This window comes from Oculina patagonica, chromosome 2 (assembly GCF_052425735.1).
Source record: "Oculina patagonica isolate OP01 chromosome 2, crgOcupat, whole genome shotgun sequence".
NCBI lineage: Eukaryota > Metazoa > Cnidaria > Anthozoa > Scleractinia > Oculinidae > Oculina > Oculina patagonica.
Window position 1 is genome coordinate 10,990,004 of NC_135759.1, and position 22,116 is coordinate 11,012,119.

Below are 22,116 nucleotides of genomic sequence, written 5' to 3' on the forward strand. Positions count from 1 at the left end.
CGTCTGACAGGCGAATGTTCCCGAAGAAAACCGAAACTTCGCCTCGGAAAATTTTTTTTCTTGCTGAGGTGCTGCCCAAATATCGAGGTATTTCAGTTCGCAGGGGTGAGCAGTTTCGCTCTGCAGATAAATCACCCAATTCACTTTGTTTGGGTTCACAGAGGTGATTATTTCCAGTGTTGATTGTTTCGTTTAACAGCTATAAAGTGTAAAGTTTCTAGCGCTGTTTCCCGCGCTTGCTGTCACGCAGGCAGGCATCATGCCTCTTCGAGATTCACAAGGAAGATTTTGTGGAACGCTTCATCGCAAGGAAGTAGACGGACACTGGGATCGTTGCTACTTTGTTCTGGATGAGGACAAATGTTTACTACGATATTTTTCCCACATCAACGCTCAGGTAAGCAAGGAATGTTTTGATTTGCCTTTAGGCAGCTTTTGTTGTGCAAAGCTAAAAAATCACGGCAACCTAATTATCACATTTTAAAATTCATGCTACTTCCGTCTTCTTGGTAGAAACTGTTTTTTCTTTTGTAATAGCTAAAGCTTTTTTTGCATAGAAGGTATCTGAGGCCAAAGAACTTGCTAGAATGTTTATGTTTTATGGCGACCGTTGACATGTACAAACCCAACAGGGTGTTTGGCAACAGGAAATAACTTGACTGGGCCGCCTAAATGATCAAAATTTATAACCTAATCGACACATAATTATGCTAACTTCTACATTCACTATTAGTCTTATATGCTATCTTTTCGAAAACGATTAAAACAATTTGCGGCATTGAGAAAAAAGATGCTTATTTGGACTATTTTTAGAACCCTTTCTATAAAGAAATTGCATTCAGAATTCCCTTTTAATTACTTTGACATATTGATCTGTACAGGAAATTTTGCCCCCGCTGTTATGAAATCACAGGTTATTTTAACTGTGAGCTTCATTCATTAAAATCTTTTAGCAATGATTACCTTGTGCTGTGACTTGAGATTTGTTTTGCATGGTAGAAGTTTTGTGAATACATTAATCATGGCTGCCCATTATTAAATTAGCTTATTAAGGTGATTCCACTGAAATAGAAGGAGTATTAAAAATTTTCTGAAACTTGGTCCAGGTTACAATTATGTTATGAGGATTAAAAACATGAAATAAAAAATAGGGGGTTACCGCGCTAGTTTTTGTGTAAAATGGATGGCATTATAGTACATATACGACCCGCGATGTATATATTAGGAACCCTAGTAATCCATATGGGGATTGCTATTGTTTCGAGAAAAATCATTTTTGCATTAAAAAATTAGTCTAGTTCAACAAAATAGACTTGGATCTTATATTAAAAACTATTCTTATTGTACAGGAATAAAGATAATGAAGAAATTAAAGGTTTTGCTCTGTGCGCACGTTAACGGCACTACCTAAAAACGTGCTTTTTACGGCACTAAAATTAAAATATCTCAATGTAGAATTTTAAACTTTTCTTTAAATTGCAATATATTGTAGACAACCGTATGACATTTAAATTATTGCATTAAAAAATGGGGGTCACCGTGCTCGTTTAAGAGAAAATGACCATTTATTTCCCTACCGAGCTTAGCCTAAAGGGAATCTTGTAGTGTTCTGTGCGCGCGCGCGCTCGTGCGCGCGCTAAATGACGCGAAAACTTATGCGCAGCTAGAATGCGCAATGCAATACCGTGGAATCACCTTAAGTTGTTAAAATAAAGGTCAGAACTTCATGCTAGCTCACATATAGAGCACTTTCCTTATATGGTAAAAGTTTATTATTGAGCTATTGTTTGCTGACATTTTTATGAACACAGTCATTAAAATCTTGATGCATGCATTTGTTTCAAGAGTGACCTTCTAACCGCTTGCTAAATCAACATCTTTCAAAGTTGCTTTTGCTATAAGAGGGGGACTTTGGGGTTTTCGGTTTCTCGGTTTTGGCCATTTTCTAGATCGGTTTTTCGGTTTTTGCAACAAAAAAACACGATTTTTCGGTTTTTTGTGTTCTTCGGTTTTCGGGTTTTCCTTCTATTAGCATATGGTTTTCGGTTTCTGGCAAAAATACAAGCGGTTTTTCGGATTTCCTATTTGCTGTGGTTTTCGGTTTTTCTAATTTGGCGTACAGTTTCTCCGAGATCATGCTCGTAGAAAGAAAACCTGTTTTTATGTTTAAAATGCAAATTAGAGCAGTGTAATTTAGGATGTTAATGGACAAAAATGCCAAGGCTCTTTAAAAAATGTCTTTCTTTTTTCTTTCTTCCTTCTTTCAAAATCTCGAAGTGCCAACTAAGGTTAGAGCTTCAGAATTTTGAATGTTATTTTCGGTTTTCGGTTTTGATCGAAATTCACTTCGGTTTTTCGGTTTTGCATGATTTTTTGTGCGGTTTTTCGGTTTCTTACAGGCCCCAATGCCCCCCTCCTATAAGATTCATGCATGTTCTTAGCACTCAAAATTTTCAGCATCTTGCCTCAAAAATACCGTTGAGTCCTGATAACTCGAACCTTCAAGGGAAATAGGAAAAGGTTCGAGATATTAGGACAACCTGAAGGGGAATCGGAAAAGGTTTGAGTTAGTGGGAGATTTGAGTTATTGAAGGTTCGAGTTATCGAGATTCAACTATATTCATGATAAGTCGACCCAAAAGAAAGTACATTTTGACGTTGTGTCTAGAATATATTTAAAACATTACCTTATGAGACAGATTCCTAGTTCCCCAGGGGTAGACAAGAAGAGAAATCGAAAGAGAATTCTCTACATATAGATAGCCATCCATGACCACTGGCGATTCTTTTATCGTCCAATCATGGTTGAAGTAACGTTGATGCATCCACAGGGTCCGAAATTGCGCCTTCCTGGTCGCCAATGCGACTAAATATTGAGAGCTGGCGACCAGAATTTCACAACTGATCGCCCACTGGCGACTAAGTTGCTTTGTAAGAGTATTCAGAGAAATTGATTAAAAATAAAATTCGGAGCCGTTTTTTAACAATTTATTGACTCACTTTTTATCTTAGTGATGTCCTTGAGATAACACTGAAGTAAATTTCTCGCTACATAATGTATAAACTCCCCAACAGCTCAGCCAACAGCTGCGATCAACACGATTCGAACATTGCAAGCCGCCATGTTGTTTTCCTCAGCGGTTTTCCCCATGACACTATTGCGGGCGCGCCCAGACATGTGCTTTCTTTCGCATGCAATGGTCCATGCAATGAATATTCATTCTGGCGATGTCATGTCCGCGGACACGCTGAAATATTTCCGTCATTTACTTGAAACTGGTAAGGCTACAGATGCAAAAAACTTTGTGGAAGATTTAGATATTTCCAATTACATGCCAGGCTACTAAGCTACGACGTTCCACGAACGCAACACGTTCTTGTTGTCACTGTGTTGAATGAAAAACTACCTGTCGAAATATGTCAGAAAGTTGGTGGAAATGATGTTTTTTATATTATTAAAGAGCGGAATGTTTGGGTAAGACTGTAAAGTATTTTCCGTTTAAATGTTAGAGAGTTAACATTCGATAAAGAAGACTTTTTAAGACTCTACTTACAGGCGGGTACAGCATTTCTTTGAGTGATTGTCATCGTTGTTTTGTGGTATAAGTGTGCTGTTTTTGAGCATATGAATGGCCAAAAATACACAAGAAGAACAAGTGTTTCGTCTTTTAAGTGTAAAAGGAAAGTCAATCGAAAAACATTGGCGACCAGAAGTTGCCATCTGGCGACTAAAACTTTCGGTCCGGTCGCCAGGTGGCGCAGATGTAAAAAATTTAATTTCGGACCCTGATCCAGCATATACAATTCAAACTCTGGCTGAATTTGTAAACAAATCTACTGCCAAGTAGACAGTGGCCTGCTGTTTATTGGGCATACACAGTACACTGCTTATCTCGTGGAGGCGGTCAGGGGGGTCTAACCTCCTGCCTTCCATGCCTTTTAATTCCGCTTCCTGTATTTTTTACTCCGGCCTTGGGTCCCTCACCTTTTCATAGTGGTTCCTCCTCTTTGTCACATATCTATTGCAAAAAATACTGTAACAAAATGTTGCAAAATTTTACTTGTTTCCTCCTGTTTCCTGCCACCTTAGGAATCCCGCTTCTCACCCCTGTTCTCTCGGGTTCCCGCCCCCCTGTCCCCCTCCACTATCTCTTTTCCTTATGGCTATTTTGTTCATGGACCAACTCATGCACTGACCACTGGACTGACCACGTCACAGACTAGTTTGTTCACTCAGATTGTGGACCATCTATCTCATGCAACTGGTTTATAAGCAACATGCAATTTACTAACAGCATCTGGCATCTGAGTCATGGACCATCTCATGTGCCTAGTTCAATCACTACCTTTAATGTGCTTTAAGATCATGGACCACCTCATGCACTGGCATGGCAGTGGACCGCTGGACCATCTTTGTGTATCTGGCCCACTGACCATGTCATAAACTAGTTCGTACACTCAGGTTGTGGACCATCTATCTCATGCAACTGGTTTATAAGCAACATGCAATTTACTAACAGCATCTGGCATCTGAGTCATGGACCATCTCACGTGCCTAGTTCAATCACTACCTTATGTGCTTTAAGATCATGGAGCACCTCATGGAACTGGTTCATGGAGCACCTTATGTATCTGGATCATGGACCTGGGTCATAGACCACCTCATGTTTGTAGATCATGGTCCACCTGAAGCCCCCAGGTCATGGCCCGCCTAATGCACATGGGTTATTGGTCACTGCATGCATCCAGGTTATGGACCACCTCATGCAGCCAGTTCATGGCCCATTACACACAACCAGTAGATTGAATAGCTCATGCATCCTGTTAATGGACCACCTCATCTTTCACCTGTTCACCTTATGTGAGAGGTTCATGCATTTAAACACCTCATGCAACCATATTATCGACCATCTCATGCATCTAGTTTATCAAGACCACCTCAAGCCCTTAGTTTCATCATGAGCCTCCTTGTACAATAGGTTTAAATAGACCATATTCATATTCTCGGTATTGGACTGGAACTAGCTTGCAATGGATGCTTATTATGTGGGTAATCTTTTCAAATTCAAAGCTCTTTTTAATGATATTCCCCTCGTCAGCCTCCATTGCAAGCTAGTTCCAGTCCAATACCGAGAATACAAATATGGTCTATTCAAAGACCACAGGCTCATGCCCCCATAGACCATGGACCACATTATAATGCAACCAGTGTGTTGGCCATGTGATGTACCCCAGGCATGGAACACCTTATGTGACTGGGTCTTGGACCAACTGACTAATGGGCCACTTCATGCATTCCTTCGTGCATGTAGCCTTATAGACCCTGGTCCTAAAACACTTTATGCAAGTGATTCATGGAGCTCTTTGTGCACCTGAAACATGGACCACTACTGTATGCACCTGAAGAAGTGGTGGGATAGTCAGTGTAGTGGTCCTCTCCCTGCTGTTGTAATATTCATTGAAATAACATAACTATTTAAAAATCGTGAAATATGTGACCATGGCTTGTTGCAATTAGCATTTGCTGAAAGAAGTTTCAAGGATTGGTCAAACCAGGTAGATTTTATTGTTATTCAATTAGCCAGAGCTGGTTATGATTTCTTAATGAGGTTGTTCTCTTTGTTCATCACAGGAAGAATATTTGGATTGGGATGATTATGACGGTGAAATTAACATCAGGCTTATAACCAAGGTTTGATATGTTTGTGAATTATATGTTGTGTATTTCAAATGCAATAAATTTTGCTGATTGTTTTATCTATTATTTAACCATTATAGGTGCACATGTTCAAATGTGTTATGTGTGATGTCAACATTCAACCTAAAACCTTTTTTTTATTATTCAAATAATTTATGCTAGATTGAAGACAAATCAAAATCGGAGGACAAATCAAAGTATGACGGATATATTGGTTAGTTTTATTTTTTTTTAATTTTCCCATAATATAAAATATTTATACCTTACTTACCCCCAACTAATTTCCGTACGTATTTAATATGAAATATTCCAGGACAAAATAAGCAAAAGCATTTATTTTTTTTATAACTTAATTCATTTCCTGTTGAGAAGTATAAGTGATGCCTTTTTTGGTCAAAAGGTGATGACACCAGAAGTGAAACAAAGGGCAACGTTTGTTATGGCTGGTTTTGGCCGGCATGGGTGCCAATGGATTGAACTATTTTCCTTATTTTAACAGAGATTCAAACGTGTAATGATAGAGTTTATGTACGAGCAGACACCAAAGAAGGAACACAAGAATGGATAAGAACACTACGCAAAGCTGCTGTGAGTATTATCTGAAACTTCTATGACATTTATTATTTATAAGTTAAATTAATGCAGATGACCTTTATAAATAGAGGATATTACACGATGGCGAGAAGATATGAATTTTATGTTCGAGTGGCAACCACAATATCTCACGAGTGAGCGCAGCGAACGAGTGAGATATTGTGTTTGCCACGAGAACAAAAAATTCATATCTTCGAGCCAACGTGTAATGTTCTTTTTATTATATGGAGACAAAATATCTGAAATTGCCCATTTTATTCTTTCCAAATTAAGGTTTACACAAATACGGGTGGGCTTCATTAAAATAGAAAATACACTGAAGTGAAAAATACAAAATACCGGTGCCAAGGATATAACATACAGCTGTACTCTAAACTAATTTTACAAACTAAAATTAATGTCATGATCATTGACTCTGACTTGAGTCATCTGAAACAGTAATTTTTAGCCTTTTTTCAGAACGAATCTTTGAACACTTTTCGGTACGACCGGGCTGATACACTTGCACATTTACCGTTCCGATTTGGCAGTTTTGAAATAAACTTCTGGAAGCTGCACCCGCTAAATAGCTATCCGACTTAGTTTTCTCCTCAATGGAGACAGCTGACAAGGTTTGGCTGGTATTGGCATCGTTAGACAATACAGCGGAAATCTGCTTCTGTTTCTTATCGGACAGAGATGAGTAGTTGTTTAAAGAGTTCACGTTTTTATGTCCAGTAATCTGAATGATTTCGTTGGGTGGTATCTCGTTATCCACCAGCTTCTGGACCAAATGCTTTCTTGTGCTGTGATTTACGAGCTTTTTGTCTGAATCCAGGCCTGAATCTTGTACCATGTTCTTCAGCATACTTCTCAAGGAATTGATTCCAAGCGGAGAGCATTTGAACCACATTTGACCGGGTTTCGGCCTTTCGATGTTAACAGCAAGATAGAAAGGCGATTCATCGCTCATCATGACAGCGGGCCAATGATCTTTGTAGGCCAAGTAGGCATTGACAGGGCAGCGATCTGCATTGCTCTTGTTTTCGTACATTTGAGGTTTCTTCTCTCTGATATTTCTAGGGTTTTCACCGTACGCGTTTTTGTTTGTCTTTCTTTGTTGAATTCGATGAAGCGGTTTCCCTCCGAATCTGTTTTTAACTGCAAATCGCCCCAGCAAAGGTCCCTCTGCTCTTTACCTGGCCTCATACCAAAGAATGTACAGTTGTTCATCCAAAGGGTATTTAATAGAGCTCTAGGAGAGTGAATTCCTAGAACTCCACCGCTGTAAAAAGTGGCGATGTCTTCATCCGACAACGGATCCGCTGCGTTTGGCCGGTTTCCTTTGCCCACGGATTTTAACTGTTTTTGTTTCTTCTTCAGTTTAAAATATCTTGAACCTCATGAAACTCTTTGTCGTTGAGGACGGAAAATCCATAATTGTTTTTTCGAAGATGCCGGTCGATGCTTTGTATGAACGCCCTGATTGACGAGGGTTCGTACTCTTCACCATTTTTCTTTTGCACAGCCAGAACAAATTTTTTGATGATTTCTTGCAGCTCCACAGGCGCAATATTCTCAATCTCTCTCTTCTCGTCGCAATTGTCGAGAAATTTTTGAAAACCTTTAAATCGTACAAGGTCTTCTTTTTCGTGTTTTCGTTGTCGAAGCTTTCGGAAAACTCTTTCACTTGTTCATCATTTAGCAAAACAAACCTGCTTGCCACCGCCATAATTCTAAACACTGAGGCAACAACGCATTCAGTTCATTCAACAAAGTAGAAAAGGCGGGAATCGTGACGTCATTGAACGATATGACACTCGAAAGCGTGACATACGGAAAATACGCCACTCGGGTCCCGGATGGAGTGGCGTATGAAAACTACGAGTGGTTTAGTTCCCAGTAAAACACTCTCCTCCATATAATAATAACTATTACTACCAAGCTCAGATGTTGGCTTTGAAAAAACCCTAATTAAACTTACAGGCCTGACGCAACCAGTATGCATTACCCATGGAGCAGCTAGTTCCCTCCTTATTGAGTCAAATGAATGAATGTAAAACATTCATAATACAATTTGCATTTTATTGTTTCTCAGGTGGATCCTTCTAAGAGAAAGGATGACCCCATGGTAAGAGAAGATAAAATAGCAAATCACAGTACAGAGGCTGACAAAGACAGTACAGCAGATAAACCAGAGCGTGTCTGCTATGAAACAAAAATTGTTGGTGGAGTAGTGGTCAGGACACCTGTCAGAAAGGTGAGAGCCCTTAATACATGTTATACATAATTTCCAAAGGGTGTTGAGATATAACATGCCTTGTTATTGGCTTATAGCAAGTCAATGCCAGATTTTCCAGTAATCCCCTCAGGCATTATGAGTGATGTTAACGTCAAGCTGACTAGCTTGCAAGATGCAGGTATTAGTGCTGTAAAAGGAACCATACATAAACTTCTTGTTAACTCTCAGTGCTTGCTCATTTTACTGGAAGAGTAATTTATTAGTGCCCTAGTCTTTCTTGTGCTAACCTCACTTTCTTTGGTCTGGATCTTTACCTGAAAGACCTTGGGTAATATTCTCCCAGTGCAGCCCTTGCACTCAGTTAATAAGAAGGAACTCACTAGACAAAAGTGTGTTTCAAATAAATGTGACTGTATAGTTTTCAGTTGAAAAATGTGATTTGCAGAGTGCTTTTCATGAACCTAATTGACGCTCTTGTGTGAAAAGTTAAAACTTACAAATTATATTTGTTCGATTTTCCAAGAACCTGGCGCCCAAGGTCCAAAACAGCCCGGGGCTAGTAAAATTCCCCAGGCCTCCCCCCAGGCTAGAAGGTTGTCACCCCAGGAGCCCAGCTGGCAACTGCAACACCGGCTGGGTGCCTTCTACACAGGGAAGCCTGCACCGGTGTCATTCAAAATATTCACAGACTACACAGGTGCATTCCAAGTTCACACAAAATTTCTCAAAGGGGCCTGAACCAAGCTAGGCCCAGCGGTCAAAAGTGACACCCTCCCCTCCCCCCAGCTTTTGACGGCTACCCCCCAGCTGGGCAAGGTCCCCATGCCACGGTTGACGTCAAGCCCCCTCAAGTTAAGGTTGCTGGCTAGGCTTGAACTCGGGCGCAAGTTCAAGCGAAAACCTGGCAGCCAGGTTTCTGCGAATTCTCTGAGATATATATAAATATTTTTTTTTTCAGGGAGATTTAATTGGCATAGATGTATTCATGCTTAACATTGTAACCATGAAGTTGCAATGCTTTTGATTTTCCTTGCCTTTTCTTGCTTAAGTCTCAGCCTGTGTTGTTTATTTTCTGACAGCTAACAGACTCAGACAGTGAAGGTGGAAGTTATTCCAGTGATTCACTGGTACGATCAGGTTCTGCTGGTATGACCAGTACATTAAAACCAATAAAGGAAGGATACTTGACAAAAAAGGGTGCAGTGGTAGGTTAAATAAATATACAACTTATAATAATTATTATTAATTAAAAATATAATAATAATATTATTATTATTTGATTATTTTTTGGTGCTTGATTTGTTTACAAAATTTATATGAGATTATTTTGATTTTTTTGTTCCTACTACCCATTTGATACCTGTTTATAGTACAGATAGTTTAAAAAATTATACAGTCGAATCCCGATAACTCGAACCTTCAAGGGAAATCGAAAAAGGTTCGAGATATCGGGAGTTCGAGTTATCGAGGGTAAAATTAGTAAGAAAATGATCTGAAGGGGAATTGAAAAAGGTTCGAGTTAGCGGGAGTTCGAGTTACTGAGGGTTCGAGTTATCGGGATTCAACTGTAATTATAAATTTAAGAAAATTTGCATTATTATTATATGGACTTTCTTCAGTAGTGTTCCTTTCCTACATGTAAATGGTAATTCCATACGAAGGATTATGAAGGAAGATATGTTATCTCTAAATCTTTGAAAAAAATTGAACTTTACTTTTCTCTCAAATTTTTAGGGATTTCAAATTCTAGCGCACGGTTTGGGACTGGCACTAGTTAAGTGCGTGCAATATCAATTTTTTCAATTCAGTTGTCCTCCCCGCCAAAAATTCACCGTTAAAGTGTCTATATAGCCTACAGGTTTTTTGTGGTTTTCGTATCTCTATAATGCATAAACAAGTATTCTAAAAGAAAATTTTGGATTCCGCCACTTTTTCGCTGCAAAATCGAGCTTTAAAGTTCCCGCTTCGGCCACGCCCAAAGAAGTTGACCGGGAGTCAAGACAAGAAAGAGTCTGGGTTCCAGACCGGCTGTGACATCAAGTCAGGAACCGCGAAATCTTGCCGCCAGTTGAAGTCAGCATTTCTTCTGTTATCGCGAGGAGATACTGACGGTAGAAATATACCAGATAGATGCGTTGTTGCGGTATGCTCGAATACTCCAAACGCAAAAAGGGTATTGTGTTGCATTTTGGGGTGATGTGAAAACAGAAGCAAAGGCTAGAAGGAAAAAGTAGATGGACTTCGTCAAGTTAAAACCTACAAAGTGGAATCCGAGTGCTTTGTCCGCCGTCTGCGCTTGCCACTTCGCTTCCAGGGATTTTACAAGAAGACATTCCTTTGAAAATCTCAAATGCCAACGGTCGCTGATCTAAGATGATATTGGCGTTGTTTCTGTGCCAAGATTTCACCGGAATACTTTCGAAGAAGAAGAGTTGTCCAATCGAAGTCGTCATCGGGTATTCATTACTCATTATTCATTTGATTGAGTTTATCTTCTCGAGAGACAAGACATTCGTCTCGCTAGACGCCTAAAAAACTACCAGTAAACGTCTCCAACTTCTACGAGATTTTTATTACCTATTGTCAACCATACATGTAGAAATAATAAGCGAGCAAGCGACGCCAAGCCGAAGATAACATGTAGCTGAAGCGACGTTTGATTTGTCGACCAGGCAAGGTGAAGCAAATTATTTCTCCCTCGAATATCGCTTGTATTTCTATTTCTATTACTTGTAAGTCTTGTTCAAAAAGTCTTATTAAAATGTGATCTTTATAAACAAAGTCTCTGCGTTCGTACGTAGCTTTTCAGGGTTTCAACTCCCATACATGTAAAGTTATAATTTTATCGATCGGTCTCCGCAAGCGCTATTGTTTGTTTAAAGTGCGTACAATGAAAAGTAAGCATTGTTACAACAAAAAGAAAAGGTTTTTCTAAGTTATAAAAGTAAAAAATCGATAGGTTGACTTTGTTTGTTAATCGTTTTTGAGACAATCAGTCGCACGTATCATAGGCGTGTGTTGTCGGCATTTCCAAACGCGTGAAAAGTCGCTCGTATTTTGATTAGGCTGTAACAAGAAGGACTAAAGTAGCTCGTATTTTTATTAATCTGTTATAAGAAGGACTAATAAAAGTTATAAACATGTTTATTAACATTAATCTTTGAGTCGAGTTCCACTTGTTCACGTGCGTATCAACTTAGGGCACATTTATTTGCAACATACGCAAATAGCCGTCGCATTTGCCCGTTGGATTTTTTTATTGTTTTCAAGCTAAAAAGCAATAGAAAATTCAACAGGCAAATGCGACGACTATAATTCTTTGTCGTATACAAAGGTCGCCTAAAGAAACAGCCCACGCGCCAAATTGAAGTCTACCGACGCGACAAGTTTCGATTCAAAACAAATAAAAGCTTGCAAGAATACAACATTCAAATTCAATGTGCTGTGTGAGTTTCAAGGACAATTTTTCGGGAATAATAGTGCTTACCGTCTACTCGTAATATTGTTTTCATTTTCGTTTCACATCTGTAATGAAAATTAAAAGTTTTACAGCCTGAGAATGTAGATCGATTTCCGTCCATCGTTGTAAGTTTTGCGACACGTCAAGTTTCCATTCAAAGCTTTCTGGAATAAATTTGCGTTGAAAATGCAAATTAAACGCGCGGAGTGAGTGTTAGGAAAAAGTATCTATATACCGGTATGTGTCCAATTCAACGACTCTGTTTAGCCAGTTTTGTAATTCTCCTTCCCTCTCTTCAATAATTTGCCTCTCTCGATTATATTCTTCTATCCATGCATTGTCCGCCAGAGGTTCTTGAGAGTAAGCGCCTTGGCTTCTTTGTCACTCTTATCTTCTACTGCAGTGCAAGCGATCGATTTGAGTTCCCCGGACTCGATCTCTTCGTTCGAATCAGATGAACTACTAGTCTCGTCTTCTTCAGATAATAAATCGCTGTCAGGCGAGTATTTCATCCAAACTCGAAGAATTCTTGGGAAAAACAAACCTTATGTAGTGGCTGTCAAGCAAATAAACAAATGCAAACACTTCGAGCGGTTCCTGACATGACGTCACTCATCACCAATCCTCGATTACGCGGTCAACTTCTTTGGGCGTGGCTGAAGCGGGAACTTTAAAGCTCGATTTTGCACCGAAAAAGTGGCGGAATCCAAAAAAATCTTTTTGAATACCTGTTAATGCATTATAGAGATACGAAAACCACAAAAAACCTGTAGGCTATATAGACACTTTAAGCATTGCCAAACTCTTCAAAATAGCTTGCCACCAAAAACCATCTGGAGAAATTCCTTAGCAACTGCTCTAGATCTGTAGTTAAGAAGGACCCCCCTTAACAGGGGAAATCAAATGACATATTTTCCAAAAAATACTAACCTTGCAATTATTTTATTACCTTTCAGGTCAAGAATTGGAAAAAGAGATATTTCAAGCTGGACAGCTTAAAACTGGCATATTATGAAAAAAATTCTGTAAGATTTATTCTTTTACAGTTGTACTATTGCACACTAATTCCCTTGTCAGTGATTAAAATTACTATCAATAATATCAAGATAAAGGACCTGGTGGCTTAGGTCATATCATAGGACATAAAAATTATGTCTTATTAGTTTGAAATGAAATATTTTTTCGCAACTTGATAGTATTTATAGAAAGTTATACTGAATTGATGCTGTTAATGGCACAATATTAATTTAAGGGCTAATATCATAGGTGACAAATTACTCCTTAATTTTGGCGCGAAATTTTAACGTTAATTTATAATTTCACATGTGAAATTATAAAATTGCCATGGCAACGTAGTTAGCGGCAAGATGGCGTCCGTAATAAAAGATGTTTTAAAGCTTAAACTTTGTACATTTTCACTTGAATTTCATCATAGCCAGCTCGCCTTGGCCATGTAATAAAACTTTTGACGATATTTTATATTTCAAAACGTCAAAACCACTTTTGGACTTAAGCCAATATACATAAATGGCATCGAGCGGATTTTTGAGCGTTTTACACGGCCACCGTTTTTAGTTCATTCAAGACGAACACCAGTCATAATGTGAGATATAATTGATAGTTGATTCATCTTTGAAACTTTTTGTCAAGAGCAAAAAGGAATCTCTAAAGGGTTTTCTTCAAAGACTAAAAAGCCTTGCGAACTTGAGCAAAATGTATGCTTTCAACTTTTCAAAGCTCGGAGTTTGCGATGCAATATACCAGTCATAAACCGACGATTGCAAGCGTAATTTGTCACCTATGATATTAAAATGTAATCAAATGGTATACTCGTGAAATTAGAAACTTGCATTTTGTCAAAATGCTAATAATTTCCCTCACCTAAAGGCTCGGGAAATTATAAGCGTTTTAACAAAACGCGCGTGAAATTATTTCCTAATTTCAGTCGTCACCATTTGATTACCAATACATATTTTTTCTAACAGGATAAGGATCCAATCAGAGTGATTTTTGCATCAGAAATTGTAGCCGTGAGACAAAATATTGGGTAAGATTAAACAGAATCCCTTCAGATTAGAGGTCTTTCTTATGTTTTGCATAAGCATCATTATGATAATTTTTGTTAGTTTGAAGTTCAAATTTGGAGACAGGAGACAGTGCAATCCCGTTTTTTGGAAGCTTTAACAAAAACGAAAAAAAATTGGTTGAAAAAATCAGGGACAAAAACATGGCACAGTGTTTGAATGCGGGAGGGAAACTAGCTTTTGGTTTTCAAGAGTTATCAGGAGTTTTGAAAAATTGAGTGTACAAGAAATCAGGATTCCACTATATTAAAGTTTATGTAAGTTAGGACACAGAGCTAACAAGGTCTGGGTTACTAATAAAAGTGTGTTTATCTAGTAATCGTAATCTGGAATTAAGCAGCAACTATAAATGTGCTTTACTGGTAATTATGTGTTTTAATAAAACTGGACTTGTGGGAAAAAAAATTAATAGTAAAATGAGATATTGTTAACATTTATATTTTTGTATTAAATTTACAGAGCAGATAACACTAGGAAACATCTGTTTGAGGTGGTAACACCATCAAGAAGATTCTTAATTCAGGTAACTGCATGGTGTTTTGTTGCTTTCTGAATTAATAGTTTTTGACAACTTTTTGACAACTTTCTGATAAATTCTGTTTGAAGGAGATGTGGGAGGAGGTCAATCTATTGACGGAGAGTGAACGTGGAACTTAATAACTCTATCACAGTTCTTGCACTTTGATTGGCCAGTTCAAATGAAAGCCATCAGAAAAATGTCAAAAAGTGGTCAAAAGTTATATACCCGGTAACATTAAACTTGTTTGGTGTGCAAGAATGTAGTACCCTCTTCAAAAAGTTTGCTACTATGAATACGAACGGTTAATTTTCAGTGTTTCTGACATATAAGTGTTGCTTTTCATTTTTCTCTGTTACTATGTGGAAACAGAATAACAAGAAAGGTTCTGATTGCTGTCTACTTTAAGAAAACAATATAGTGTTACCAGCCTGGGCATAGCCAGCTATTTTAACAAATGTTGGTCGAACATTTTTCATACCCTCCAAAAGACCCTGAAGACCCTCAAGAAAATGCTTTCTTCTTCACTTTGTGTTGATTTTATGTGTATTTCGACACCATCTGAATTCAAATGAACTAGCAATTGCACTTATTATCCAGGGGGAAACAGAAGAAGAAATGAAATCGTGGGTTGATGCTATCACCAGTGTATCTCCTAGAGGAAGATCTTCAAGTGAACCGGTTTGTTTTCAGAGACTTTTGATGTTCACTTAGAAACTGTTAAAACCTTGTCTTTTGTTTCATAGTGGTGCTCCCCAGTGGCCCAAAAGGCCCCAGAGTGGAGCCCCATAACCATACAAATAGAAGAATATCATGCATACATGGAAATAAGAGAACCATGCTTTGAATTTTCATTATGGTCATCAGGGCGCACATGCCACTAGCCATGATGACCATCCATACATACATACATCCCTACGTATGACATCTCGCCGAATATGGTGGCCACACTCCAGAAATAGGTTAATGTTAGGGTTAACGTCAGCTTACAGCTTTGATATTGGACATCCATGCTATGGTCAATTGGCAGCTGTCACAACAAAGTATCCACTGACCAGTATCACATGACCATATCATAGTATAGAATAATTAACTATATATTGTCAGTCCAAAAAAACATCCCATACAAGCATGTGTATTTTTATCAGTTGAAGTAGTCTGCATTTGGGCCTGGTTTGGTGGCCCATCAGCCTGAAACTCATCCCAGTATCCATAAAATTAAGTAACTAGGAGTATTTAAAATTCCCCTTGGATGGGATGCTAGTCCATCACAGCTTTACCCCCAGTATTAAATTTGATTTATACACCTGAGTTTTAGAGAGAGGCACTGTCGAAGTAAAGTGTCCTTTCCAAGACCTCAGCCAGGGCTTGAACCTGGAACTGAGTCCAGCATGTTAACCATTAGGTCAGTGCACCTCTCCATCCCGGCAAAATCAAGAGGATCTATTCTTGGATGTGAAATTTTTAATTGGCAACCTTGATCAAGTTATTCGCCTTATCTTTTATTCATTTGCCTCCTGTAGGATTCAAAAACAAGTCAAGAGTTACTGAAGGCAAAATTCCAGTATGCAGAAACCACCGCTCTTTAATAGCAGATTAACTGAACCTTAATCTCATCAATGGAGCCAGGCCACACTATGTTAGCTAGGCGATTGTGTTCTTCTTAATCAAGATATCCATGCCAAACCCTCCAGAAATTACAGATTAGGTTCTCAATACTTTCGTTTTAAAATGTCGGCTTTTGAGACCCCTAACCCCTTGGTATTTCCAGTGATTTTCCATTGGCTAGATATGGATTTCTTTTGGAATCACACATTCTTTCATATAGAGAGGGGCATTGTGGGGTGCTGAATGCCGTGATACTGCAAAAACAATTCTGCAAATACGAATGTCATACTAAGCCTTTGCATAGTTGGGCAGTTTGTGAGGGAAAATTTAAAAACAACCAAATTTTGGTTGACCAGAACTATGATACCTACAGTCATTCAAATCATGTTATATAACTTCGTGTGACAGATTAAGGCTGTTTCAGCTTATTTCTAAAATTAATAGAATGTTTGAGAAAACATGAAGGATAAGTTTTTTTAGTGACTATTGTTGACTAAAACGCTAAGAAAAGGCATTTCGCAGGTTTGGAGAATACAGGCCACAATTCAAGATCAAAATCACCGCCAATGCCACAATACTGCAAACGCCAGTGTCCCCCCTTCATGTACAATTCTTTATAAAAAAAAGTATTGGTTTCAAAATATCGAACACATAAGAAAATACTAATATTAGCCATAGGAGTGTGGGTTTCATTACAACTGTACAAGATTGAAAAGAGTAGAAAATGATTCGAAACGTGATTTCACATGAAGTTTTAGTCAAAATAACAAATTATTTTTTTCAAAAGATAGGAAAAGGGGTTCTGTTATAATGTAGTAGATGTAAATGTGTAGGAAAAAGTTTGTAAGATGCTACTTTTTGGTAATTGTTCTATTTTGCAGAGATTAACAATTTTAGGAAAATGTGGGGAAAATACTTCTGTCACATATTTCAACTGCAAAAAGCTGCATTTTTTTACTTACATGCAACTAATCTGCAACAACTTAAATTATTTCTGTTGCCATTTTTAACCTGTTGTATCGAGAAGGGAATAAAATAGTTGTTTAAATGTCCAGCATATTGGAGGCTTATAGGATGTTTCACAAAGAAATTGAAAAATTGGTAAGCTCTTTCTATTAAAAGCAACAAAATTGTATTCCAGGGAATGGTGGAGTTTAAACATTATTTATAGACTGGATTAAAATACTGAGCTATCACAGGCAGAAAAATCCATCCATTCTCTTTAAAGGTTCAAATAGGAGCACAATTAGGCAAATAATTACCAAATTCTAGTATGTGCACATCTCCACGTAGAAGTGAGAGGGAAAATCTTGCTTATTTACATACATGTTAAGGGTTATTACAAGTAAGATCAGATTAGATAACTGTAACAGCTGTAAGCAATTTGTAAACTAGTTATTTTTTCGGAAACCGGCATTGTAAGTCAAAAAGTGGACTCATGTGGACCTGTGAAACATTTGCGGAGGCCAAAAAGTTAATGTTTTGAAAGGTGAAACATTTTTGCATGAAACATTTTGCTAGTGCTGTAAATTATTAGGCATATTTTTAGTACAGAAGTGTCAGTACTGCACAGGTATAACTTATCAAAGATTTTTGTGGGAATGCCGAGTTGTGTTTGTCAAGCAATCTGTTGTTCATAGCCATGTAATTTTATACATATAAATTTTAAAAAACTGTTTTTTAATGTAATAGATTAACAAGATTGCAATAAATATCTTGTAAACACAACATTACTGCGAAGTGTGGAGTGCTTCGTCTGATAAATTGTTAAACGAAGACAAAGGGCCTCTTCATATGAGTCCGGTCAACTGGGCCCAGTTTCGGAGATCTCGCCTTTCCACTATTTCATGGCTATTTCCTTTGTAAAAATTTCAATGTTACTCCGATGTCGGTTTTTACGGCCGAGATCCCAGTAACTAGGCTAGAAATGTACCCATATGAACATTTCATCGCCGTTACCGGGATGACATTCCCCTAAATAAAATACACAAGCTTTTTCGTGAAATGACGTCCGGTATAATATTATTATGGCATGTTTCGACGGTTTTCTAGACCAGGATGATTTCTATTAGTGAAGTCGTTTATGAGTTTTCAGACTTACAGCATCAAGAAATACTAGGGACACTTCAGTAGGTGTTGGTTAAATTGTACGCCTGGATATTCTTGTCACAACTTTTCATCTTGGTAAGTGGGCTGAAATTTCCCATGTGAACAGAAGACAAAATTAGTCCCGGAAATCGGGCCAGCCCGAGTTAATCACAAAAGTAATAATTAGCTAATTTATTGGGCTCTGCAGGACCACTTGTGTGAGACCTGCAGGAAAGCCCTGGTGGCGCCGTCAGCAAGGCCCAAACCCATTCTCGTCCCCATAGCCCTTTCGTTTCTCTTAGCCGGCTGGGCCTTGGCACGAGGAAACAAAGGGCTCTGGGGACACAGAATTTCCAGTCCTAGATTCTAGGACTTCCGGTCTTCATGTATGCAGTCACGACGTTTCAAAAGAATGTATGAGAGAGTCGTTACGTTTTTGACTTCCGTTAAGGAATTCTTTGTTCCAAACAGCCAATCAAAACAATTCGAATTAATTCAAAAATCCTATGTCCCCAGAGCCCTCCGTTTTCTCGTGCCAAGTCGGCTAAGAGAAACGAAAGGGCTATGGGGACGAGAATGGGCCCAAACCGTGGTCTTAAGCTTTTCTTAAAAAACTAGCAATGGTATATTGCAATTCCTGCGTTTTGATTGGTTAACAGACAATGGTATATGAGCTCATAACCATTGACCTACGCGTCAACGAAAACAGCTTGGGAGCTAAACTATTGTAATTCTTTGGGCGTTTTTAATAAAACAATTATTCCACTCGCGACTGTTGAATATGAGATCGTTATAGCCAACGAGGCGCGTAGCGCGGAGTTGGATGTCTACCATCTGGTATCCAACGCGCGCTCGTGGAATAATTGTTAATAATTCTGTTGAATTTGATGATATCTAATGCAGTAATATGGGTGTCTTATTCTTGGAAGTTTACTGTATCAAAGTTTAAAAAGAATCCAGGCCCTTATTGTTCAATATAGGTCCACAGACGAAATTGCTCTAAATGTCGAATCAAAGGAGAATCGTTAACAACCTTTAACAGGCTGAACAGCCCAAGCCTAACATCGCGAAGGAAATGCAAGAAGCACTACAGAACTTGAAACAAGACGACTATTATGATTCTACCAGCGGACAAACGTCGCGCCAGTGTAGTCATGAACACCGACATCTTCCATTATAAAATGAAGACGCTGCTCAAAACGTATCAGTAGTATGGGTATGATGATTTAGACCCACTTTTGCGGTGGAATCTCGTTAGCGCGTGGGCGGAATAAATTAACGTTGATGACGTCTTAGACCCATGATTAAAATACGATGGATTTACTTAAACTGTGGGTGATGCCATGTTCTATTTTTAGCGGAGCTCCTTAGCGGCCCGCAGGGCCGCAGAGCGGAGCCCCATACCCATAAAAAAGCACAATAAAATAAGAAAAAAAAGCACAAATGCAGGAAAACCTTGCCTCTCAGTTTTCATGGTCAACATGGATAGCGGCATGGTTCGCGGGCGCGTACGAACGTCGTACGGAGTTGCGCATCATGGCCGCCATAGTTTGATGGTAGAAATAGTGAAGCAAGAAGGCCGTATAAAGGCGGCCGTATAAAGGCGGCCTTTAAAATTTAAAGAGGTTTGAAAAGAAAAACAAGAAGCAATGAAACAAAATGTGGCTGAAAATTACGTGTAGAAAGTAATCGACCGCCAAAAAAGTGGACATTGAGAGCCATAATCGATCGATGACTTTCGTGTCTATCTGTAAAGCCAGCATCGTACATGAAGGAGCATTCGAAAGCTAAATCGGGTTGATAGAATAAACAAACCATTTTATTGCTACGGGGTAAAAAAAAAAAAAAAAAAAAGAAAAAAAAAACTTTACCCTCTGGGATTTGAACTCACGACCTCCGGATCCGCACCTTACCGATTGAGCTAATCCAACAGACTCTGCGTTACTCGTTGAATATATCCTATATCAATGTAACAGATATTGTGGAGTCTACTAAACTGCTGCGAAACTATGACAGGATCGCGAAACTATTTTCTATTGCTAGAAAGCAGATAATTTACTGTACTCTAAAGTAATTTTTCGTGCCATGAGTAATGATTTTGCACCGCTTTAAGATTATTATTTTTGTCGTACTGCTGACATTCAGTTGTTTAACCGTGAGCTATTTAAATTTGTCTTGAACCTATAAACCGCCATAAACATTAGTACTTTGGCCGCTTATTCACTAGAATCAAAACATTGTAAGCTCCAGTGAAAATTAAATAAATGGGGAGCTCCGCTTTTAGGCTTGCCTAAATCTATATTATTTTTCTTGGTCTATCCAGTTAGACAGGTTTGTCAGTGACTATTCTTAGCTTGAGCGCACCAAAGCACAGCTCATACCAAACCCCTCTGCAAGCAGGAAACGTCCACGCGAATATGAAACAGATAAGATAAGATAAAACCGATAAAAGCAGTGAAGCGGAACTTCGCTTTGACAGCGTTACTGACCGGTCCACTGTATTTTAAACTAAACGTCTCTTTTGGGTTTATACCACGCAACAACGAGACCAGCGAACTGCGATATTATTTCGCCTGCCGAAACAACGAGCAAGTCTTTGAAGAGCCCTTTCAGTTCACTACAGCAACCGATCTTCAGCAAATCTGTGAAGCATTGCAAAATCTCGATGTCTTGGACTGGGTCCGCCAGCGGCGCCCCAATTCTAAATGGGTCATGGATAAGGCCACCAATATTACCTTCATCATAGCCAAGCTTTAAAGTTATCCCATTGCACGAGGTACCAATTTACCTGCTTACCTAGCCAAGAACCGTGGTTTGGTTTCCTTGGATCGAAACCGTGAGACCGGTAAAAGTCTAAAGTGACAATTTGTGCTTCTTTCGGGCCCTGGCTTAACACAATGGTTGTCACCCCAAAAAACCTGGAGCACGATGCCAAACATTATACGAAAGATGTCGCGAAGCGCATCGAGAGAAAGAGACGCTCTGTGGTGTCAAGCTCGAAAAACTGTCCGATCTCTAACGCCTCTCTGGAGTGAACATTTTTGTCTATTCGCTAGAATGGCCGAAAACGGATGGAGGCGATGAAGATATATAATAATAATAATAAAGATATTTTAGCAGGGAGCCCACGTCACAAAAAGGTGGTTTTCAGTGGGGCCCTGCATAAAATAAATGACAAATATGATAAAAATGGTTAAAAAGTGAAAGTTAAAAATAGAAGATGTAAAAAGTTAAATTTTAAAAAATGAATATAAGAAGTTAAACTTAACAAATACTTCTAATATGTCTTTTAAAAGTTAAAATGTCAAATGCGCTTTTTGCTTTGTCGGGTAAAATGTTCCATTCGTGAGCAGCTTGATTAATAAAACGGTTCTGGCCCCAGGAGCAACATGACTTGGGCCTACAAATGTCATTTCGGCCACGAGTATTATAATTATGAATGTCTTTAAAGCTATAAAAACTAAAATCCCAGTCAATCAAGCCATTTAAAGCCTTAAAAAACAAAATTAATCTATGAAGTCTTCTTCTTTCCATTAAATTATCCCAGCCAAGCTGTTGGAGCGCCTCGGTAGCAGATGAATGCCTTGGCATATCGAGCACAATTTTGGCAGCTAAATTTTGCAGAACTTGGACTTTCTTCATAAGAGTCAAATTGGCTTTGTCTCCCCATGTGACATCCGCATAGTCTAACAGAGGTATTATAGTTGATTTAATGAAAAGTTCTCTGATATCTCTTGGTAGAAAACACTTAATTCTTCGTAGTAAGCCCAACCTTTGCAATACCTTACTACGGAGGTTTTCTATATGATCTGTCTAAGTCAAGTTCAATTCTCGTTGATGATCACA

At 38.6% G+C, this 22,116-nt stretch overlaps 1 protein-coding gene across 1 annotated transcript; it reads left to right on the top strand.

Annotated features, from left to right (window-relative positions):
- Window positions 1–66: 66 nt before the first annotated feature.
- Window positions 67–17,910, top strand: LOC144643033 (pleckstrin homology domain-containing family A member 1-like). The gene is made up of 11 exons (XM_078502150.1): window positions 67–397; window positions 5,633–5,692; window positions 5,861–5,912; window positions 6,198–6,286; window positions 8,370–8,531; window positions 9,593–9,718; window positions 12,930–12,998; window positions 13,959–14,020; window positions 14,517–14,580; window positions 15,175–15,255; window positions 16,098–17,910. Exons 1-11 carry the CDS (start codon window positions 260–262, stop codon window positions 16,161–16,163), a joined length of 969 nt encoding a protein of 322 aa, XP_078358276.1. The 5' UTR covers window positions 67–259; the 3' UTR covers window positions 16,164–17,910.
- Window positions 17,911–22,116: the final 4,206 nt, after the last annotated feature.

Coding starts and splice junctions, on each gene's coding strand:
- LOC144643033 (XM_078502150.1), top strand. CDS start 260: ATGCCTCTTCGAGATTCACAAGGAAGATTTTGTGGAACGCTTCATCGC. Junction 12,999..13,958: donor CATATTATGAAAAAAATTCT/GTAAGATTTATT, acceptor TTTTTCTAACAG/GATAAGGATCCAATCAGAGT. Junction 14,021..14,516: donor GCCGTGAGACAAAATATTGG/GTAAGATTAAAC, acceptor TTAAATTTACAG/AGCAGATAACACTAGGAAAC.